Below are 20868 nucleotides of genomic sequence, written 5' to 3' on the forward strand. Positions count from 1 at the left end.
AAATTGTTACCAATTACAAAAAAATTGGGTGCAAATCTGTCTAGGTGGAATTTTAATTGAGGAAGTTTAATACTCATTTTCACTTAAATATCATGATCCTGTAATTTCTCACTTCTGAAACTGGCTGTGAATAAAAAGAGTTTTAAATATCAAAACAATAAAATATAACATGTTTATTTCGTTTAGTATTTAGCACATTTGAACCATTAAGAAACATTGCTCAGCATGCATTTTTAACTCTGATCACAGATCCTTTGTGTCCGGTGTAAAAAACACTTTTTTTTTTCTTTTTTTTTTTTGTAGTAGTTCCTTCAGCCTGTGACTCAGAAATCAATCAGACCGAAAGTATTTTTTCTTTAAAAAAAAAAAAAAAGATGCACTCTGAGGAGAAAGGAGGATTCTGGGTGAAGGACATACAAATGATTGGTTTGCAAAAGTAATTTTTATTTTAGTGTGTCTCATTTAGGTATACATTATTATATTTCACATCTTTTCTAAAAAAAAAATAAACACAATAAGAAGCACACACTGGAACAGTATAAATAAACATCCATGGATAAATCAAGTAATATATATGTATATATTACTGTTAAACCTAAAGTCAGGTGAGGAATAGAATCTTGTTTAGACTAAAACATCAATATTTAAGCGTGTAATGTGCAATGATGGTTTTTATCAGTATCCTGCTTTCAAGTGTCCTCAATAAGACAATTTACTTACAAGAGCCGATTCAGATTAAAGTGATGCTTAAATTCTTAAGTCGTTTAATGTTTTTTCATTTCCTCCTGTCCTCGGTTATCAGGAGTAAGGAGCTGAGAAGCAAGGAAAGGAAAAAAGAAGAAGGTGCAAGTAAAGAAACATGTTTCAGGTGTTATTTTATCCGTCACTTTCTGACTGCAGCCTTCCAGTTATTTCCAGTTGGTGGAAATTTTCACATTTTAACAACCAAGCCAAAGGTTGTGTGGGAAATAACAGCTCAGTGTTTAAGACGTTGTGAAAAGTTTACCACAAAGGTTGAGTGTGAACCACAGCTCTGTTGTACAAATGAGATACATGTAAGTAGATCTGAATGAAATTGACTGCTGAATGCTGGAAATGTAAGGGGGCTTAAAAACATGTAAGGCTGCTCTACAATCACAACAGCCATGCAAATGCCATGTTATGTCTGCCTGTGGTGAGAAAACTGCAAACTGCACAGCACCAGATGTTCAATAAGTATTTTCCGATAATTCTGTACATTTACAGGATCATAATGTGCTACGTTAAAGAAACAAGAGACACCAAGGAGACACGATCTGTTCTCTGTCGTCAAAATCAGTACAGTGTCGTTGTGGATGTGGACAAAACTTCATCTAAGCATCTCTGAAGGTATTCTTTTCTCTCAGGATACTCCCTGTACATTTTTTTTATGTAGATTGCCGTCTCTTCCCGAGCCTCCTGCTTAGTCTTTGTGTTGCAAGACAAGATGCTAAGCAGCTCCTGGTTGGTCTCTTTTGACATGCCCAAGAGAAACTGCAGAAACAGGTCATAGTTGCCATTGTTGGAGTGTAAAACTTTATCAACAGCACTCTTGTATAGTTCAAGATCCCCTTTAAAAACTGGGAACCCTTTCCTCTTTGTACTATCCAGAACGTTCTTCTTGTGTTTCTTGAAAGAAAGGAAGACGTAAAGAGCCGCTAGGTAGTCCTGCACTGTTGGATGAATGAAGCAGTCCACTTTCTCCTGATACATCATAAATGTCTCACGATAGAACTGAGTGCACAGGCCTGCGGTTACCACGGCATCTTCAGCTCTCAGAGTAAATTTATCCCAGAGGTCTTTCTCGATCGTGAACACACCCTTCTCAAGTAGCTGGAAGGCCATGTTCCCAAGCTTCAAGAAGAATTCTGGGTCTTGTGACAGTAGTTTCTGGCATCTCTTGTTTATATGCAGGAGTAGCAGTTTGGTGTAGAATTGAGTAAGACCTTTGGGGCGTTCTCCACTTTGGAGATCCTTTTCAAGCAATTTGCGCACGACTGTGCAGAACATTGGCAAATAGCACATAATATAGAGCGTCTTGCAAGATTTGATGTAAGCAACGACTCTTTCTGCAAGCTCCTTGTCAGGGATAGTCTTCCTGAAGTAGGCTTCTCTCTGTTCATGTGAAAACCCACGAACCTCTATTAATTGGTGGATGCATTCTGCAGGAATCTGGTTGATGGCTACGGGCCGACTGGTCACCCACATGTAGGCGGAGTACAGCATGTTGCCCCTGATCAGGTTGGTGATTAAAACGTTGGTATTTGCTGGCTCGTTGTGATCACACCAATACGCAGTGCTGCGAAAGTTAACGGGGGTAGCGTACTCGTCCAAGCCGTCACAGATGAACATCACCTGGCAGCCTTCGAACTCCAGGGTATCTACTTCTTTCATCTCTGGATAGAGTTTGCAGATTAATTCCATAAAGCTTACCGTTTCCCCTGTCATCTGGTTCAGCTCTTTGAACGGCAGAGGCAGCAGAAAGAAGATGTCTTGGTGTGATCTGCCTTCCACCCAGTCTAAGATAAACTTCTGAACTAGAAATGATTTACCAGTCCCTGGACTTCCTTTAGTTATAACTGTCCTTATGTGCCTCCTCTCAACATCCTTAGGATTAAATATATCGGTGAGGGAAAGTGGGTTGTTTTTGCTGCGGGCGTCCTCGTGCAGCTCCTGTATCTGTCTGTACTCGTGCTCGCTGTTCACTGCAGCATTGCCACCGTCTGTAAAATACAGCTCTGTGCACACGTCCTCGAAAAGGGTTTGCTGGCTCAGGTCTTCAGAAACATGCTCATACAACCGTCTCAGTTTCTTTTTCAACTCGTAGCGGACTTCATCTGTAGAGGAGAAAGAAAAATTTGATAAAAACAAAAGTCAGACGAGGATCATATAGCGGCTACAGAATATTAGAGAAGCTAAAACACACTGGTTTATAACTGGTATCAGCATTATCATTAAAGTCAAGGTTTTTAAGTCAAAATATAGCACCATTATTAAAATATCTGCTCTGAGGTGAGACTTTAGTTTTTGTATTACACCAGGCTATGGAAAAAAAAAAAAGCTGATGTGGACCACTAATAGCTGACCAATCAGGTCAAAGAGGTGTTGCTACTTGTCAGTCGATCATGTTGCCTGTTTTGTACAAGCAATCGTGTGTCTTTAGTGGGTGTGGCTTTTATAAAACTAACTAACACTAACTGGAGCATATTTAGATTTTAAATATAATCCGTTTGCTAGAATGAAATGATGATATCTACATATCTTTTTACAAATATTACAAAATGACATTATCTAACTATAAAGTAAGGAGATACAGTGAGGTTACTTTGGCGCTTACTCTAAGCGGTGTCCAATCTTAGCCACAAAGGGCCGGTGTGGGTGCAGGTTTTCATTCCAACCAAGCAGAAGCCACACCAGAGTTTACTTAAAGCCAAGAACAACTGATTAAACAGGTGGAATCAGATGTGGCTTCTGCTTGGTTAGAATGAAAACCTGCACCCACACCAGAACCTTTTGTTTTCTAAATTATCATGAAAATGTCCATCTGTTTTGATGTCACCTGACAGAGATCGGATTATCTCATTAGTATTTATATACTTACTCCTCTTGCACATTCCCTGCAGTTGCTCAGCGATGTATTTACATTTCATGTCATTCAGGAGCACATTCAGTGTGATCTTCAGAGAAACTTCTAATCCACAGATCTCCAACATTTTATCCACCAGATCTATAATGTCCAAGTTGCTAAGCTGATCTCGAAAATACTCTGGGTAACGCTCCCACAGGATTCTCTTAAAGCGCATAAAATGCTCTTCTCTAAGCTGCTTCAAGCTGCTCTGAAGGACCTGAAAAAAGAACACGGATTTATCAGGCAAATGGCAGCGCCATGGAGCTGAGACTGTCCGATCATTTGGACGTATAAAGGTAAATTAATTCTGAAATGCAAGATAGTTAAGGGTTTAACGATGCAGTACAACAACATGAAACCATGGGTCATGAATGCTCAGACAATTCCCTGCTGGAACACCAGGGGGAAGTTCCAGCAGGCGTTTGTTTAGATCCTGTGCCACGTGTCTTTGTTTTCTGCTCTCACGTGTTTGCCCAGCACTTACCTGCCTCTGTGCACAGTTCCCTTATGTTTCAGTAATTACCTCCCCAATTTATACCTGTTGTCTTGTGTGTGTTGTTGGCTGAGTCCTTGTTGTTGGTGCTTTGTTGTTAAAACGTGTTCTCTGTTTTACCTTGTTTTGTATTTTAGTCGCTTAGTTCCTCACTGGAGTTTTCCTGTGTCTGTTGATTTTTATTTTATTTTTTTAATAAATCCATGTTTGCCAAACTGCTTTTGTCTGTCCCCACAGAGGCACCTATTCCACATATATTTATTTATTGTATATGGATATAAAGTTTCTGCAGTGCAGAGCATCTAGTAATTACATTCACTTCTAACACAAAGTAAGCTTTGTCCGTCGGTATTTAACATTTTCTGCATGTCATTAATATAAAGCGGTGCTGCTTGTGTTTTGCGTGTCTCCTTTGTTCACACACTGTGACTGCTTTTATAGATAAATGTCATGACACACTGAAATGTATTTAATGAATCACCTTTACCTCGTTTAACTAAATTGAAACTTTAGTACTTAAAAGCAATGCTGATTCTGTGAATGAAGAGAAAACTCTTGTGATAAAGTGCCATCAAGTTTTTGCTTTTATGTGTGGCACAGTTTCTGCAGATCACTAATGAAAAGTAATATCAGTGTATTGTATTTTTTTTTTACTGTGGATTAAATCTTCATATGTTTCTGATCTTAATCAAATTTTTTATGTTCTCAAATTCACATAATGTTTTTGGGGCGGTATTTAATTACCCCAGACCTCTACAGTGTGTCTATTGCTGAATAACAATACTGTATAACAGTAAAAGTTCACCAAGATATCGTGAGCTGTGAAGAGACGACTCTCACCTTAAAGGCGAAATCAACAGTCAGGGCAGGATGTCGCTTCTCATTAGGATCAATTAATAACTCTGGCTTTAAAGATGGGGTTGGAATTTCTTGCATCCTGGGTTTAAAAAATATGTACATATATATTAGCTATATGCTGGAATAGACTGCACAAGAAGAAGAGCATACAATTTACATGTACAAAGCCAAACAGGTGCCCTCACATTTCTTCTTCTTTAGGCTCTTCGTTTGGCTTCTCATCACTGGAAGAAGAGCAGCAGCTTGATCCTGAAGAGTCCTTTCTGTACAGCTGAATTTTACACCGACTTTCAGCCTGTGCTCCTATACCATCATCGCTGCACATTGAGTCATAACTGGGGGCAGGTGATGCAGCTCGTGCAACGTCATAGCTGTGAAATAAAGGAAAACAAAGCATGATACCATCCAAACCTCAGATGTTTTCCAGGAATGAATTCCAGGACAGAATACGTGTGTGGGAAAGAGAGGGAGGGAGGTAAAACAGTGAGATTACAGGGGCTGAAGTCAAGAAGGTGCAGGAGTTTAAATATTTGTTGGTAAAGCGTCCAGTGTGAAGGGGAGTGTGGAAAAAGAGGTGAAGAGGTGAGTAAAGGTGTGTTGGAGTGGGTGGAGAAAAGTGTCAGGAGTGTTGTGTGACAGAAGAGTGTCAGCAAGAATCAAAGGAAAGATGTACAAGACATTATTGAGCGCAGGTGTGGTGTATGGGTTCGAGACTGTAGCAGTGAGGAAAGGACATGAGGCAAAGATGGAGGTAGCAGATGAGGATGTTAAGGTTCTCTTTAGGAGTGATGAGGATGGACATGATTAGAGACAAGCACATCAGAGGGACAGCTCAGGTTGTCTGTTTTGGGGACAAGGACAGAGAGACTAGACTGAGATGGTTTGGACATGTAGAGAGTAGGGAGATGGTTATATTGGTAGAAGGTTTGTTTGATGATCTGAAACAAAGTGTGACAATATAAAATCAGGAAGGGGGCCAATACTTTTTCACACCCCTGTACAAACTGGGAGGATATTGGGAGGTTTTTGTCCTTGCATTATTGACTGGTGTAGTTATCAGCACTGTTGTAATGATGTACCTTTCTGCTGCTGTGTCCCACTCCATATGTCTGAGCGCAGACTCTCTGTGGACTGCGACATCTTCCTCCTCCTCCTCCCCCTCACTGCCGTATGCTGACGCTCCGTAGCCGAAGGGGACGCTGTTATCAGACATCGCGTCTTCATCATCCATTTTAAAACACTGTGTCAGCTTGTCTGAACTGTACAGCACCTTAATGGGTCACAATGAGAGCTGAAGGAATAGTTTGTGGACAGAAAAGAACAGTAAATAAACATGGTGTCAACTCTCCGGTCTCCTGTCACTCACAACGAGCTTTTTCACTTCCGGGTAACAACAGACACCAATATTACATAACATTCTGTCGGTTTTATACGGTCAAATTTGGCACATAAATATTTCCATATAACAAACTGGACGCTTTACTATATTTAATTCTCTCAAAAATACTCACAAACCTGTTTTTTTGTTTTTTTTCTAACAAGCTGTCAATGTAAAACTAGTTCGATTCAGCCGATTTTAGTCCTCTACAACCCTCGTTTTACTAAATGTCCTACCGCAAAAATAACTGTACAAGATATAAATAGTATAATTCAAAGTAATTATCAATAATAAATCGTGTATAATTCACAGTACCTGAGCTGACAACTTTCGGTTTTAGACTACAGGGTTGCCAGATATTATACACAAAACAACCCATTTCAAACATCAACCTCTGCATTTAACACGAAGGGAATTAAAATACAGAGCCAATGACTGCTATCTATTCAATATGTTTATGAATTTGGAGAGAAAAAGTAATTTATTATGAGTGCTTGTATTGCATTTAAATAACACAAGTGAAGTATAACTATGCCAAAATAATAAGCAAAACAAAAATGCACAATTACTCAACTATTTTTTTCCTGCTATTAAGTTTGATATAATTCCAAAGGCTTCTTAATTCCAACCCACATAAAGGGAGCTTTCAGAGAGGACACGTGATCATGACAGCAGCCCATTAAAACTTTTCCAGTTACATTCTGAGGGGAATTTACGACAACTTGGCAACACAAGTACGCAGGCGGACGTCTTTGTTCTTCTTCTCTGCTTTATGCCAATTTAAACTTCTTTGGAACATCACCGCCCCCTTCTGTACATGTTTATAATATTTATAGCTGAAAATCACTGGGACTTGTAGTATTCATGTTGTGCTTATTGTCTAAAGTTATCAATTGTTAAGCAAGCCAGAACTCTTACTTTCATAACTTTCAAGATTAAAATTAGACTATAACTTATATTAATTATAACTTATATGAATTATAAACCCTATACAGAGTATTTAGCAAAAGCTAGTAAACTGGCTGTAGCTCAAGTGTAAGAGTATAAAACTATAGTAATGTCTTATCAGTTACTTCTTATATCCATTTTCCCTTAGGAAACTTGGATGTTCTCACTTACAAGAAAACACAGAAATTTCTGTCCTCTATGAGGTCCAAATTGTTCATTGCCTTGGGAAATATATAATCTTATTATACCCTCACTGAGCACTTTATTAAGAACACCAGCACAGATACACATTTATTCAATTATCTAACAGCAGTGACAGCAGTAACATTATTTTATTTTATTTTATTCATTCTAGTGCTTCAAAACCTGTGCCCTTTACATCAGTATGTGCAATTTAATAATATAATTATGTTATTATTACACAAGTATCACTATACATATACTTCATTGTATTATAGTGTAACTAAATAAATAAAACAACTGAAAGCAATGTTGTAGAATCATCATTTTATTTCTATCTTTGATTAAATAATTGTAGCATGTATTATTTATTTATTTATTTATTTATTTATTTGCTTATTTATTTATTTATTTTTAGCTTCAGCATCTGAACATTGCATTAAGGTTTATCATGATCACTTAAGAACTTTGAGTCTGAATCACTTCACTCACACACACACACACACACACACACACACACACACACACACACACACACACACACACACACACACTCACTCACACTGAGACACACACACACACACACACACACACCCCACAGATGGTGGAATAGTGAAAGACTGATTAGGGGCACAGGTCTTGAACTCTTTCATTCCTCACAATCCCTTTCTCCTCAAAAGCCTTTCTTCAATTTTTCAATACTCAGACACTAGCAAAGATCAAAACATCTGTTACCAACACACACACACACACACACTAAACCCCTCCTCATAAGCTGTAGATATTCAGTATATCTGACACTCCAGACACAATTAAACTGGTTCCTTTGAATACTCAACTGAACTGATAGAAGGATTTCCTGTAGAAGAATGCACATTAAAGATGAAGGCATGTCGCTACTTTTAATTCTTTGTTGTCGATAATCCACACTAAATTCTTCCCAGCATATGCTTGAACCAGCATGATGTGACAGCTGTGCAACAATACAAAGTAAAAAATAAAACAAAACTCAGCAACCAGATTGGCTAGGATTAATATTACAAAGCCTATAATTATTTTTTACCAGTTACTTAAAAAATAAAAACTCAACCATGACTACGTCTGTTCATTTTCTAAGATGAGATGAGTTGTTTCTTGTGATGTTTTCTTACTTGTGCTATGATTTTTAATTTATTATTTTTATTTTATTTGTATTATGCAAACTTAGCCTCATTTTATTTAGCTTTCCAGCTCTCCAGTCCTGCCCACTGATGTCTCACATATCAACAGGCCATCATTATATAATTGTTGTTATGGTTACATCATGGAGGATATTATCTTGCTGTGACTTTCTCAGTTTTAAATAAAACATTTGTCTGTAAATACCATCTTGAGCAGTATTTTATAATCTTGCTTATACATGACATGCCATCTGAAGTCAGTTTTGAACAGTAACACATTTGTTTCAAGCTCATAATATTGCTCAAGCAGTAATAATAATAATAATAATAATAATAATAATAATAATAATAATAATAATAATAATAATAATAATAATAATTCCATGCTAGGTTTTCCACCAAACAAATTTTCAGCTTTTTCTTTCTGAAGTAAAACAAATCTTTTTTTTTTTTACATTCAATATTGTACCTCTTATTTGTATTATATAGGACTCTTATTGCTATGTGCTACCCTCTGAGACAGTGATATAGCTGATGTTTGTTCTGAGAGGTGGGTGTTCCATATTCATCCATATATCCATATTCATCATTTACAAAGCCTCTTAAAGTGACACTTCAGTAAATCATTAAGTTATGTAAAGCTAAGATAAAGTGAGAGCTTTCATTTCCTGCTTCAATTACCTGCTAACTTTTTTCTTGTCTACATTTAATTTACTAATAAAGTGGTAAATATTGTGAACATTCACTTTATAGCTTTATAATTCCTTTTGAGCTTAGGAGAAGCACACTGGTGACATTTTAAAGTAAACAAATTAAACATATTCTGGGTGAAGTGGTGAAATAAGCCTCACTACACCATCTCTTTTAGAGGTGTATTAATCTTTCTCAATGTCTGTAACCGTTGCTCATGGTTGTAGTGAATCCAGAGGCAATCTGTTGAACACTGGGCATGAGGCAGGAATGCACCCTGGATAGGATATGACTCACTCATTCACACCCAGGGACAAGAAACTTCAATACACTAATCCACCTACTGGCATGTTTTTCAGAGGTGAAAGGAAACCTGAGAATTCAGAGGAAACCCATTCAAACATGTGGAAAACATGCACAGACAGTAACTCTAGCTCAGGATTGAAATATGGACGACAAAGCTGTTCTAGCTAGTGGTCTATTACTGTTATACAATTTGTGCAGTCTTGAGATGCTGATGCATCATCTTTGCATGAAGCCTTGATACCACATCTCTTGAGGATTGAAATGAAAGAGCAAATACAATAATTATATCATGTGGCTATTTATTTTGCCCAAATCAATATTTTGCAAATGCACCATGTTCATAAATAAATGATGCCACACCTTATGGAATGGCCACCTTTGCTAATAACCTCTTAGAGAAGAGGGTTTTGCTTTAGTAATAGGGGTTAAATAAATCATTTCGTCCATAAACTCATACAAGAATTAAAGCTAGAAATGAGACAAGTTCTATTGGCTTGCCCGGTTTTGAGGCTGGTGCATCAAACAGCGCAGTGATTTGTTTTCTGTTTAACGATAATTAATCATTACAGTTTAAATTCCCTGATTTGGAAAGCGTACAGCTCAGAGCAGAGCAGAATGGTCTGTGTGGTCCTCTTTGTTCGTCCATATGACATGACGAGACAAGCGATGCGCGAAATCCAAAGGAGAGCTGGAAAGACGGAGGCGCGCTGTTTACTACTGCTGACGGCGGCTCCAGTCCACATCCACCGACGCGATGTTGACGTAGTTTAACCCGACGTGTGCGAGCAGGAGAACTGGGGCCATGAAAAGAACCCCGACTAGATGAGGGACACGTTAAGAAATCAAGTCAGTATTTAGACTCTAAGAAATAAACAAGTGAGGAGGAATGCGCTGAACGGACACACACACACACACACACACACACACACACACACACACACACACACACACACACACACACACACACACACACACACACAGACTCAAGGATGTTTTGGACTTGACTGAGCCTCTTCGCTTTTCTCTAAGTACGCTGCTTGTACACACAATCAATGGAGCACGAAGAAGATTGCAGTGATCAGATTTGAGATTTACGCAGCACAGAATTGCGCATCTGAATCGCTCCCTTTGCGCCTTTGTTTGGCACTGACTGCAAAAACTTCCACTAGGATGGCTTTGGTCATGGAACCTGTAAGCAAGTGGACAACGAGCCAGGTTGTGGACTGGATGAAGGGTAAGGAACTGGGAGATTTAAAAACAGGGGAGAATTGCTTCATAATCTGACGTGCGTATATTTTTCACACCCAGATGCGCATTTAACGCACTGTCGAAATCCGGTAGTGTTTACAGTTTGAAACATTGACGCAATGCCTGAAACACATGGTGGCACATTGCTATGACTTCAGCTGTTATTATTTCACAGACTGCTAAAAGGCACACAATGTGCTGTGAACGTGTATTACGTTGGAATTGCCATTTAAATCCCCAATGTTAGCTGACAATACATTACAAGCACGACTGCATAATTATTTCTTCTTCTTCTTCTTCTTCTTATTATTATTATTATTATTATTATTATTATTATTATTATTATTATTATTATTATTATTATTATGGACGAGTGGTCACGTTGTGACGTCACAATGAATGAACAAATGACGTGGTCACGTGCGAAGTAAACAGTTGGTCTGCTTTTCTAACCAAAACAGACAATGCTAAAAAACACAGTGACTTGTTCAGCATTGGTATTATTAAGCAGACAGTAGCTTGGTTTACTGCCTATGTGGAGTTTTTGCATGTTCTACCAGTGTCCATGTACTGTAGGTTTTGTCCAGGTTCCTCCACCCCTCCCAAAAACCCTCCCAGTAGGTCAGCTGGCTGTGCTAAATTGCCCTTAGGTGTGAATGAGTGTGTGTGTGTGTGTGTGTGTGTGTGTGTGTGTGTGTGTGTGTGTGTGTGTGTGTGTGTGTGTGTGTATACGTGCGTGTGTATGAAAGCTACACTGTGCTAGACTGGCATTCCATTCAGAGTGTTTTCCCACCTCACGTCCAGTGTTCCACCAGACCCACTATAACCCTGACCTGCATAAAGTGCTTATTGAAACTCTACACAGCAAAGCACACTACTTTAAAAATGGCCTGGTTTATATGAATCTGGATTATTTCTAAGCTTTATTTATTTATTTTTATCCTTTTAGCAGTCATACCCTACAGTAAATAAGAAGACACAGAAACTAGTTAATAATCAACTTTAGTGCTGTCGTATAACTATGTCGTTATATTCGTAGTGCAGAAGCTTTCCACTTGATCACTTTCACACCAGTGTCTGTTGCTTCAATTGAATTTTGTGAATAAAGTGGATCAATATCTTAATCATTTCAGTGAAGATTCACACTAATGCCTGGCTTGGATTCTATATAGCCTTTCTGGATCAGCCTGTGCTCTGTGTGTGAGACTTAAAGTGTATCCTACTGATTATTATTCTTCAATTAACCCGATTGATCAAGAATAATGGCTTATAGATATACAGTAGATATAGCCCTTTTATTCTTTCATTCTCAATAATCTGTATTCTCAGAGAGAAATTGTCTCAGAGTAAGTCTGCAGTCTGTGATTGGTAAAGAGGGGACAAATAGCAGCTCCCTCCTTCCAGGTTAAATCAAGCCTGCCAACAAAGATTATATTTCTAGTCATTGAAATGGGATTTCCCCTCTTTTAACTATTCATTGGTATTTTAAAACATTTAAAAGGAGGCTGTGTATATAACTATTTTAAAGGCCTGTATTGTTTGAGAATTATTGTAAGAGATTTATATTTAAATGTGAAGACTGTGATTACAAATTTTATACAAATCTGGTTGGCCAATTATCCTGTAATGGTTAAAAGTACTGTTCTAAAACAGAAAAGCATTAACCCTGTTGTCAGGAAATTTTACGGTAAGTTTACAGTAAAAGCTGATTTTTCCTTTCAGTCAGTGACACTAATCAATCATGCATTTCTGTGAGCTCTTGTATGTGGAAGTGGGTAGTTAATGCTTTCCTGCAAGTCTTTTCAGATGCTTTGTTATGTAGCATGAGCAATATGTTGATGCTGATTTCTTATTGCTCCTCGAAGCATGTGCTAGTTTTCAGTTTGCCTCATCAGGTAGCTGTCGCGTGACAGGGAGAACTAGTTTATGGACAGGTGAATAAATTGAAAGAAAAAGGAATGAATCCCTACAGAATGTTTCTATATTGTCTTCAGAAATTGTAGATCTGGGTTTCAGGCATCATTTTAACAGAGTTGATGAGCTGCAGGTTGATCAGTGTTTCTGTTGTTTTCATTTGCTTTGTAAGCTGCATCAAAAATTACAACCTGCTCTTGGAGTTGCCAACCCTTGTGCCTGGATAGTATTAGGTTTAAGCCTTAGTTGCTGCATTTAATGTGGTTATATATTTACTTTATCCTGTTCATACTTACACACATCTACAGAGCACAGGGCTGCCATGGTAGAATCCTCTCAGTGGGTTTAAATGCTTTTGGTATTGAATCCAGTCGCTCTAACAAAATGCCTCTGTGTCAAGTTGATTGATCTCAGAAGACATGACCACTGTCTCGTCTGCTTATTGTCATCTGTCGAGTACAAGAACATGCAATTTAGCATGCTTCTTAGCTCTCTCTCTCTCTGTCTGTGTGTGTGTGTGTGTGTGTGTGTGTGTGTGTGTGTGTGTGTGTGTGTGTGTGTGTGTGTGTGTGTGTGTGTGTGTGTGTGTGTGTGTGTGTTTATAGACAGAGAATCTATTCAGAAGCCCCTGTGGTGAGGCAGGCTGTCAGTAGAGTCGTATTAATGTTTAGCATAACAGTGAACACATAAACACACATAATATGCCATGTTCATACTTGAACACACTGGCATATTTACTCATAGGATTTCTTACTAATTGTAAACTTAGGCTTATTTGAATTGGAACCGATACCTTCGAATAAACTGTAATATTGCAATAAACGTCAACAAACCTCATAATGCTTCATTGAGTAACCTGGAATATTTTTAATACTTACTGCTAGTCCTGGCGTGGGAGGATCAGTGCTGTGTTTAGCTGGTATCAGTCTGGTTTGATAGATTTCTCTTATTTTGGGTTCAGAGAAATGCAAGAAAAATAGTCTGTATTTATTTGTATGCAACAGTAAATCTGTCAGTAAAGATAAGCAAAAAATTATTCAACTTGCTGTTATTAACATTATTGTTTTTAGCATATCTCTGTGCATGTGAATCGGTTAGCATAGCCACCTATGCTATGTGTCGGCTTAAACTAGCTTACTGAAATTCTGAACAGTTTGTACACATTGTGAAAAAGCACAAACACTAACCTAGATCATAACAACTCTTAAAATAGGTGTGTTACACTTAGGCAAAGATTATATATATATATATATATATATATATATATATATATATATATATATATATATATATATATATATATATATAAAAATGTTTATAATCTGGGAACTTTGCTTAGTTTTGAACTGGAACTGTAAATTAGTAAAAATTAGTAAAATCTTTTTGCTCCTACTTAATATTTTGGAAAATAATTGAAAGTAAGTGGAAGATAGAAGTGAAATTGTGTGTGTGTTCACAGAAATCACAACATTTCCTTCATAGCGCCACTTAAAACATATAATAAAGGCAAGAATTATATACATTAAGTCTGACCAAAATATTAAGGTGTTGTGTTTTAACTATCGGTTATTTTCTTTGTCATTAGGACTTAGGGGTTTGCCCTAAACATGGGGTTCCCCACACTTACATCACTGAAATTAAATGAAAGCATGTGAAAAGGTCTCTGTGCAACATGCTTCCTCATAAGTATTTCTAATCTCAATGTCTTTTGACAGCTGGCTCTGCCGCTATGCATGCTGAGTGCATTGTCAGTGCATGCATTTTCACATACGGTGCTTCAGTCATGCCCAAAGGGTGTGTTGCAATGCAGCTCACATGACCTAGATATCTGAGATATTCTGAGGAAGATGAATGAGTGTGGAGGCAAATGTGCATCTTTAATTATTGCTGAAATGCTGTTAGGGTTCAACCATCTGCTCTAGTGCTGATTCAAATATTTTTAGCCAAAATGACACAATCATCTGCCACAACAATCTTGTGTGCCATCATGCTTCCGTTATTTTATTCTGTCTCTTTTTATGATTATTCTAGTCTGTGGATGATTTCTGATTGTCTCACGCCTTACTCTGGTTTTTCACATCACACCTAACTGTCTGTACCAGACAACAGATCTGGCTAGGGTATTGTTTTCTGTTTAAAAATTTCTGGCCCTGAAAATACCTCACATGTGCTATGAGTTTCAAGGAAAGGCAAAGATTTTTGATGGCATTTTAATTGTAATTTGACCCATAGGCAGCAGAGGGCTCTACAAATTACGAGCTGCTACTTTAAGGCTTTCAATCATGTTGCAATTAAGAGGAGACCATGTTAGCCACAAGGCATGCTACATTAATTTATCTGTTGTCTGTGTTAAATGTTGTCATGAGATCTAATTATAGGGAACATTAAACTCTGGTGACCCCTAGAAGGCAGGTGAAAAAAGAGATTAAAGTGAGATGACAAAGGAAATAAGAGGTAATGCCGACAGGGAGGGAATAAAAGATTAAAAGGCGCTGTAAGCAGTGTATAAAGATTTACCACCAACAAAGTTAAGCTTCAGGGTGACTCATTGCAATCTTATTGTTGTTTGAATTAAATCCTTTTAACTTGCTGCTCACAGTGAACTGAAAATCAGTGCAATGGCAACAGGCTCTGAAGATTAGAAAACAGCCTTCAGTACAGACTTCAGTGTTTGAATAGTAATTAGCACATCATCACAGCAAACTCAAATCTCTGCAGATTCAGACATTTCAGTGTGATCTCACAATTTGAGAAACTGATGCACTGCATGTCTCACACTCTTTGGCAACAAACGTGTCACAATTAGCATGCTGCTGCTCAGTCATTAGCATACAGCTTTGTGGTGATGCCCTACGGGGTCGCAGAAGGTCAAACAGCAGGTTTTGCAAAGCCAAAGAGGCCCATGATCTTCACACAAAAAGCTCAATTCTGTCTTTCTCTCAGCTGGCCCCTAGGAATTCTGGCTAGAACAAAGGTGATAAAGCTAGAAAACCAGAACATAGCCTGCTTAAAGTTTATAATCTTAATAGCAAGTTGTCCAATGTGTGTTTAATCTGTTCTTGTGAAAACCTGGTCAGTTTATGAAAGCAGTGCTCCAACCATTTTTTTTCCATTTATGGAAATTGACCAAAAGGATCAACCAAAATGATTCTCCACTCTAAGAGCTCATTCTCCCAAACTATTTGGCCAGAAGGTGTTGATTACTTTTCTTTATACCACAGCATGATTGAGTCTGACTGGTCAGTAGGTTGGTGCATTATATAAGTATGACAGCACAGGTACTTCGATATTATTGCATATTAAAGTGTTTGTATTACAACTCATACACTGGAACTTGTATGCTGGATGCTTTACATATTCAAAGATGTTTCTGGTTTTATGCACACTCAGTCTAGGTAATGATTTACAGATTCTCTGTAAAATGACAGACTGTGCTCTGTGTGTGTGTGTGTGTGTGTGTGTGTGTGTGTGTGTGTGTGTGTGTGTGTGTGTGTGTGTGTGTGTGTGTGTGTGTGTGAGAGAGAGAGAGAGAGAGAGAGAGAGAGAGAGAGAGAGAGAGAGAGAGAGAGATGTTGGTGAGGGAACGACTTGTCGTTGCAGCTACAACATAAGAGGGAACAGCAGTTCTGACAGCAGATCTTGACTGACAAATCATCATAGATTATGTTGCTTGTTTAGTTAATAAGTAGTTACTAAACCTTTGAGAGATATGCATTTAAAAGTGACATTTCTGAAACACAATTTAGTCTTGAGTCAGAAGCATTCTGTCATGTACTTGCTTCCTCTTAAACAAATATAATAAAAGCAGATTTTAAAGCAAACATTTTTTAGTCTTGTGGTGGAAAATCTCATGTTACTGTAACGATACAATACAATTTGGATTGAAGAATTTTTTTTATTTTAAACAATGTAAAGAATGTGCATTTTCATAGATAAAACTACTTAATTCACATTTCACAATGTCACAATGTATTGTTGCACTGTAACTCTACATGCCCTGCAACGACATTAAAAGCAACAACTTTATGTTAAAGGAAAGAAATAAATGACTTTTCCTGGCTGAATGAACTTTATCTATCTTGAATATTTTTATATCAACAGTTAAAGTACATTAGTTGCCATCTTTGCCATCAGCTTTGCTGTGGTTTTTTCTCCTCCATTGTCCAGCTAGTGGGCAGTTCCACTCTTTCTGCGGCTTGTGAGTGTCTGTGTTATGATCTCAATCTGACATTTGTTGCTCTGGTGCATTGAAATGTACAATAGAGTACTGATCATGCAATGCCATTTTTGATCTCATAACAAAGCAACAACAATAAAGAAGAACACAACATCAGTCTCAGCCTGCTTCATGTGCCTCGTATTTCTGTGCTTTTCCTTTGTGCTGAAATTGATGTATCCATTTGTGTCAAGAATTAATTGACACCTACAGGAACTGTTCAGTTTTTGTATATTTCATTTCTTCATCACTCAATCATTCGCTTACTCATCTTCTATGAGTCTTAATAGCGTTCACTGAGTATCTACAATTCCCTGCTGTTAAATATCATCGTAATCAGTGAGCTCAGGGTTTGGAAGTGACTGGCTGCACATGTTTGAGATTAGTGTCATGAGAAGTGATTAATAATAAATTATGTGAGAATACCTGAGTCTGAATCAGGATTAGTCATTTGTGATATGATGCACAAATACAGCTACGTTTCTTGGACATTTCTGTACTTTTTATTATTCCATCTGTAGGTGTACTTCTTGGGTGGTGATGGATTATATGATCATCCATCAGAAAGATGAAAGATACATCTGCTCATGGTGCTAAAGATCTAAAACCACTGTGCAGATTATTCAATGCATTTTTCAAGTTGTTTCCTAAATCCGTAACAAGCAAACAGCAGAGAGAAAGAAGCAGTTTGTATTTGCTCAAGGCTTTATCTCAAAGTTTATGGCAATGGTTTGTCTTTTGTGTAACTTTATCATGGTTCAACAAATTCACTCAATGACCTGTTCCTGGAGCTTTATTCAGTACACTTCTGTTTGATAGTGTTCTGTACGGTTAAAATATACAGTATGAAGGCATCATACTTAATAAGGTTTAAAGCATCTAACCAATGTCACTTTAAATTGTCAGACCCAGACAGAACGAAGCAGAAAAAATGTAAACCACCAAATGTTCATAAGCCAGGGGGGCACAGTGGCTTAGTGGTTAGCACGTTTGCCTCATACCTCCAGGGTTGGGGTTTCGATTCCTGTTACCGCCTTGTGTGTGTGGAGTTTGCATGTTCTCCCCGTGCCTCGGGGGTTTCCTCCGGGTACTCCGGTTTCCTCCTCCGGTCCAAAGACATGCATGGTAGTTTGATTGGCATCTCTGGGAAATTGTCCGTAGTGTGTGTGTGTGAGTGAATGAGAGTGTGTGTGTGTCCTGCGATGGGTTGGCACTCCGTCCAGGGTGTATCCTGCCTTGATGCCCAATGACGCCTGAGATAGGCACAGGCTCCCCGTGACCCGAGAAGTTTGGATAATTGGTAGAAAATGAATGAATGACGAATGTTCATAAGCCATAGGATTGGATCAGAAGACAGATTTGATTAAGCTAGACAGAAACAGATAGGTTTTAAGCTGAGAAAAATGTGGATTAGTAATGTCAAGAGAGTGCTAGGGGTGAGACTTTACAAAAATTCAATGAAAGTGTTGCCTATTTATGGGGAGTATGCACCTTAGGAACAAGTGCTTGTGTTGGTATGTGGAACAGACATTACAATTCTCAGTATAAACACATTTTCAGTGTAAAATGTTTTCTTTTTTTAGCAGGTTCGTCTAAATGTAATTAACAGCCCTGCTGTTTCTTTCAAACATTTTATGGCAGCACATAGAGAGTCTGAGCATAACAGCAACAGGGGTTTATTAGCACGCTTTATTTTGAGTATGTGTTATGTAGCCGACAGCTTCTCAACCCTGGGGTCCTGAACATTTTCGGCTTGTGAATCTCTATTGTATGCTTTTGGTTTTTCACCATTCTGTCTGGAAACATTAAACAATTTTGGTTTGTCTTAAAGGGGGCATCTCCAGGATCTCCATTTTGATCCTGAGGTCAGGTGAATGTCTGTGTGGAGTTTTGTATGTTTTTTTTCCAAGCCTACATCCTTGCTCTTCAGTTTCCTCCAACATCCTAAAAACATTGCAGTAAGTGGTTTGGTTATGTTAAGCTGCCCCTAGATGTGAATGAGCATGCAAACCTCTGTGTGCAATCCAGGGCTTACCCTAGTGCTACTGGGATTGGATCTAGGTTAAAATGGTTGTTGATTATAAATTATGTCGTAAATGAATGGATGAATATAATTGGCAGAGACTGTAATGAACACTATGTCTTAAACTTATTCTGACACTAGCATTCAATGTTTTTTAAGCAGGGATGCAGTTTATTTGTGTTCAAAATGCACAAAACATTTAATTTTTAGTGGAAAAACATCTAGGACATGCTCACAGTGAATCTTTCCTTACTATTTACTGTTCTTCAAATTGTCCTCCACAGTTACTAACTTAGAGCATCTTCTTAAAACCTAGTCTCACAATTGCTGAAAAGAATGTTTAAGTAAAACCTGGGCTTAAGATTAAGGCTAGGTTTGATGTCATTGCTACAAAAGACAAATGAGTTTGATTTGTTTGATGAGTGAATATTGGCAACGACCATCTGGAGGATATGCTTTCTAATGTAAATTCTAATAACTTCCATCCCAATTCTTTTTTTATTGATTATAGAGTATTGATTTACACAACTGTCTTACCTGAGTCTGTCCTTGCTTTTATGGGAATATAAAAATTAAGAATTTGAATGATTATTCCTTAGAATTTCCCCAGTGTATGTTTGACATTTGAACGGAATTGCTGATGTATGTAGGTGTATTTTTCTAAAACCTGCTGTACTGAGCATTTTAAGCATTTCTGCCTGAGCCCACCAACACAAAAAGAACAAATCCATCTGAATAACTCTCTAATGCAAATCTTTTATGATGCCAAAGCTCTCATAACTGTTGAATTATTCTGCCATCGAGCATAAATCACAGAAATACACACACTTTTTTTTGGTGCATAATGAGGTTCTAATCAAAGTTACTTGTCCAGGTACTGTTTCTATAGCAACCTACATTGGCAGACCGTGGTGATTTATTTCCCAGTGATTCTGTTCAGACCGGGGTTAAAAATAAGCCTGCAAGCCCCAAATTGCAAGAAAAGCCGCCAAAAATTGCATTTCATGGTGTTACTGTTTTTTCTTCGTGCTCTATTAGGTTTATGCCTCAGCAACATACTAACAGGAATTAGTACCAGATCTGAGGTTTGATTAGAAAAATCCATTACTTATTATATGCTTATTTGATCAGAGCTTCCTGCTTTGCTCAGGAAAACAGATGAGGAGAGAGAATTAGGGGTGTTGGGGCACTGGGAAAACAAGAAGGGTTCAGGGTAGGAATAAGAAGTAGGTAGGGAGGAAAAGGTAAATAGTAACCAGAACAGCAGTATTATGCTGTGTAGTGTGTCTACTGCTTAAAATATCCGTATCTGTCTCTGTACTGTATTCAGATTTACACTTGAAGTGGGTTTGGCTTAAACTGGGAAGGGTTTCTATGTTGCTGTTATGTTGTTGTTTTATATCTAACCTCTATCACTCTCTATCAACATGGTATGTGATCTTATCTGCCAAAAATATTATATATTGGTTCATATCTGTGATTGTATCCATTTAGAACACATTATATATATTTAATCCAAAATTACATATTCATATTCAGTTACCTGAGAAATAGTGGAGTAACTGACAGCATGTGTGTAGGTGTACACTGAGTTCTGTGATGATTATAATGATCTGATAATCATGGTTGCTTTTCATTCTCAATGATTCTTTTGTATGCGGCTCCGAGGAGATTACAGCTTCCTTTTTACTTTTAATGTGTGTGGGGATGGTGTACAGAATATGGTGGGTGTGTAAATATAGCCCAGTTTAGTGAAATATTCTCTTTATTTAGTGAGCATGTGAGAGAAAAGCATGCTTTAGGAGGGT

The 20868-nt window shown here is 37.9% G+C and overlaps 2 protein-coding genes across 7 annotated transcripts in view; one reads left to right on the top strand and one right to left on the bottom strand.

The window, feature by feature from the left end:
* Positions 1-436: 436 nt before the first annotated feature.
* Positions 437-7066, bottom strand: nlrc3l1 (NLR family, CARD domain containing 3-like 1). 3 transcript variants are annotated; one of them, XM_047805720.1, is made up of 6 exons: positions 6950-7066; positions 6077-6288; positions 5183-5368; positions 4980-5076; positions 3620-3863; positions 437-2855 (listed from the first exon to the last, which is right to left on the bottom strand). In XM_047805720.1, the coding sequence occupies exons 2-6, from the start codon at positions 6226-6228 to the stop codon at positions 1315-1317; spliced, it is 2220 nt and encodes a 739-aa protein (XP_047661676.1). In that variant the 5' UTR covers positions 6229-6288; positions 6950-7066; the 3' UTR covers positions 437-1314. The 3 variants fall into 3 exon arrangements, with proteins under 3 accessions (XP_047661676.1, XP_047661675.1, XP_047661677.1); XM_047805719.1 differs by lacking the exon at positions 6950-7066 and adding an exon at positions 6691-6775; XM_047805721.1 differs by lacking the exon at positions 6950-7066 and adding an exon at positions 6691-6735 and having other exon boundaries at positions 6077-6267.
* A 3090-nt stretch (positions 7067-10156) lies between these two features.
* Positions 10157-20868, top strand: part of cnksr2b (connector enhancer of kinase suppressor of Ras 2b) — a 38486-nt gene continuing 27774 nt past the window's right edge. For 2 of the 4 annotated variants that reach the window (XM_027157276.2, XM_027157271.2), the window contains exon 1: positions 10158-10893. In XM_027157276.2, coding sequence (XP_027013077.1) covers positions 10830-10893 — 64 coding nt within the window. In that variant the 5' untranslated portion in view covers positions 10158-10829. Of the gene's footprint in view, positions 10894-20868 lie in introns of all 4 variants that reach the window. The other 2 variants (XM_027157263.2, XM_027157281.2) reach the window with 2 other exon arrangements.

The sequence above is a fragment of the Tachysurus fulvidraco genome, chromosome 21 (genome assembly GCF_022655615.1).
Source record: "Tachysurus fulvidraco isolate hzauxx_2018 chromosome 21, HZAU_PFXX_2.0, whole genome shotgun sequence".
Classification (NCBI taxonomy): Eukaryota; Metazoa; Chordata; class Actinopteri; order Siluriformes; family Bagridae; genus Tachysurus; species Tachysurus fulvidraco.

Excerpts from the sequence above, each read along its gene's own strand:
- nlrc3l1 (XM_047805720.1), bottom strand. The coding sequence starts at position 6,228 with ATGGATGATGAAGACGCGATGTCTGATAACAGCGTCCCCTTCGGCTAC. Across the intron at positions 5,077-5,182 it reads GAGCCTAAAGAAGAAGAAAT|GATGCAAGAAATTCCAACCC; the intron begins GTGAGGGCACCT and ends TTTTAAACCCAG. Across the intron at positions 2,856-3,619 it reads GCAGGGAATGTGCAAGAGGA|ATGAAGTCCGCTACGAGTTG; the intron begins GTAAGTATATAA and ends TCTCCTCTACAG.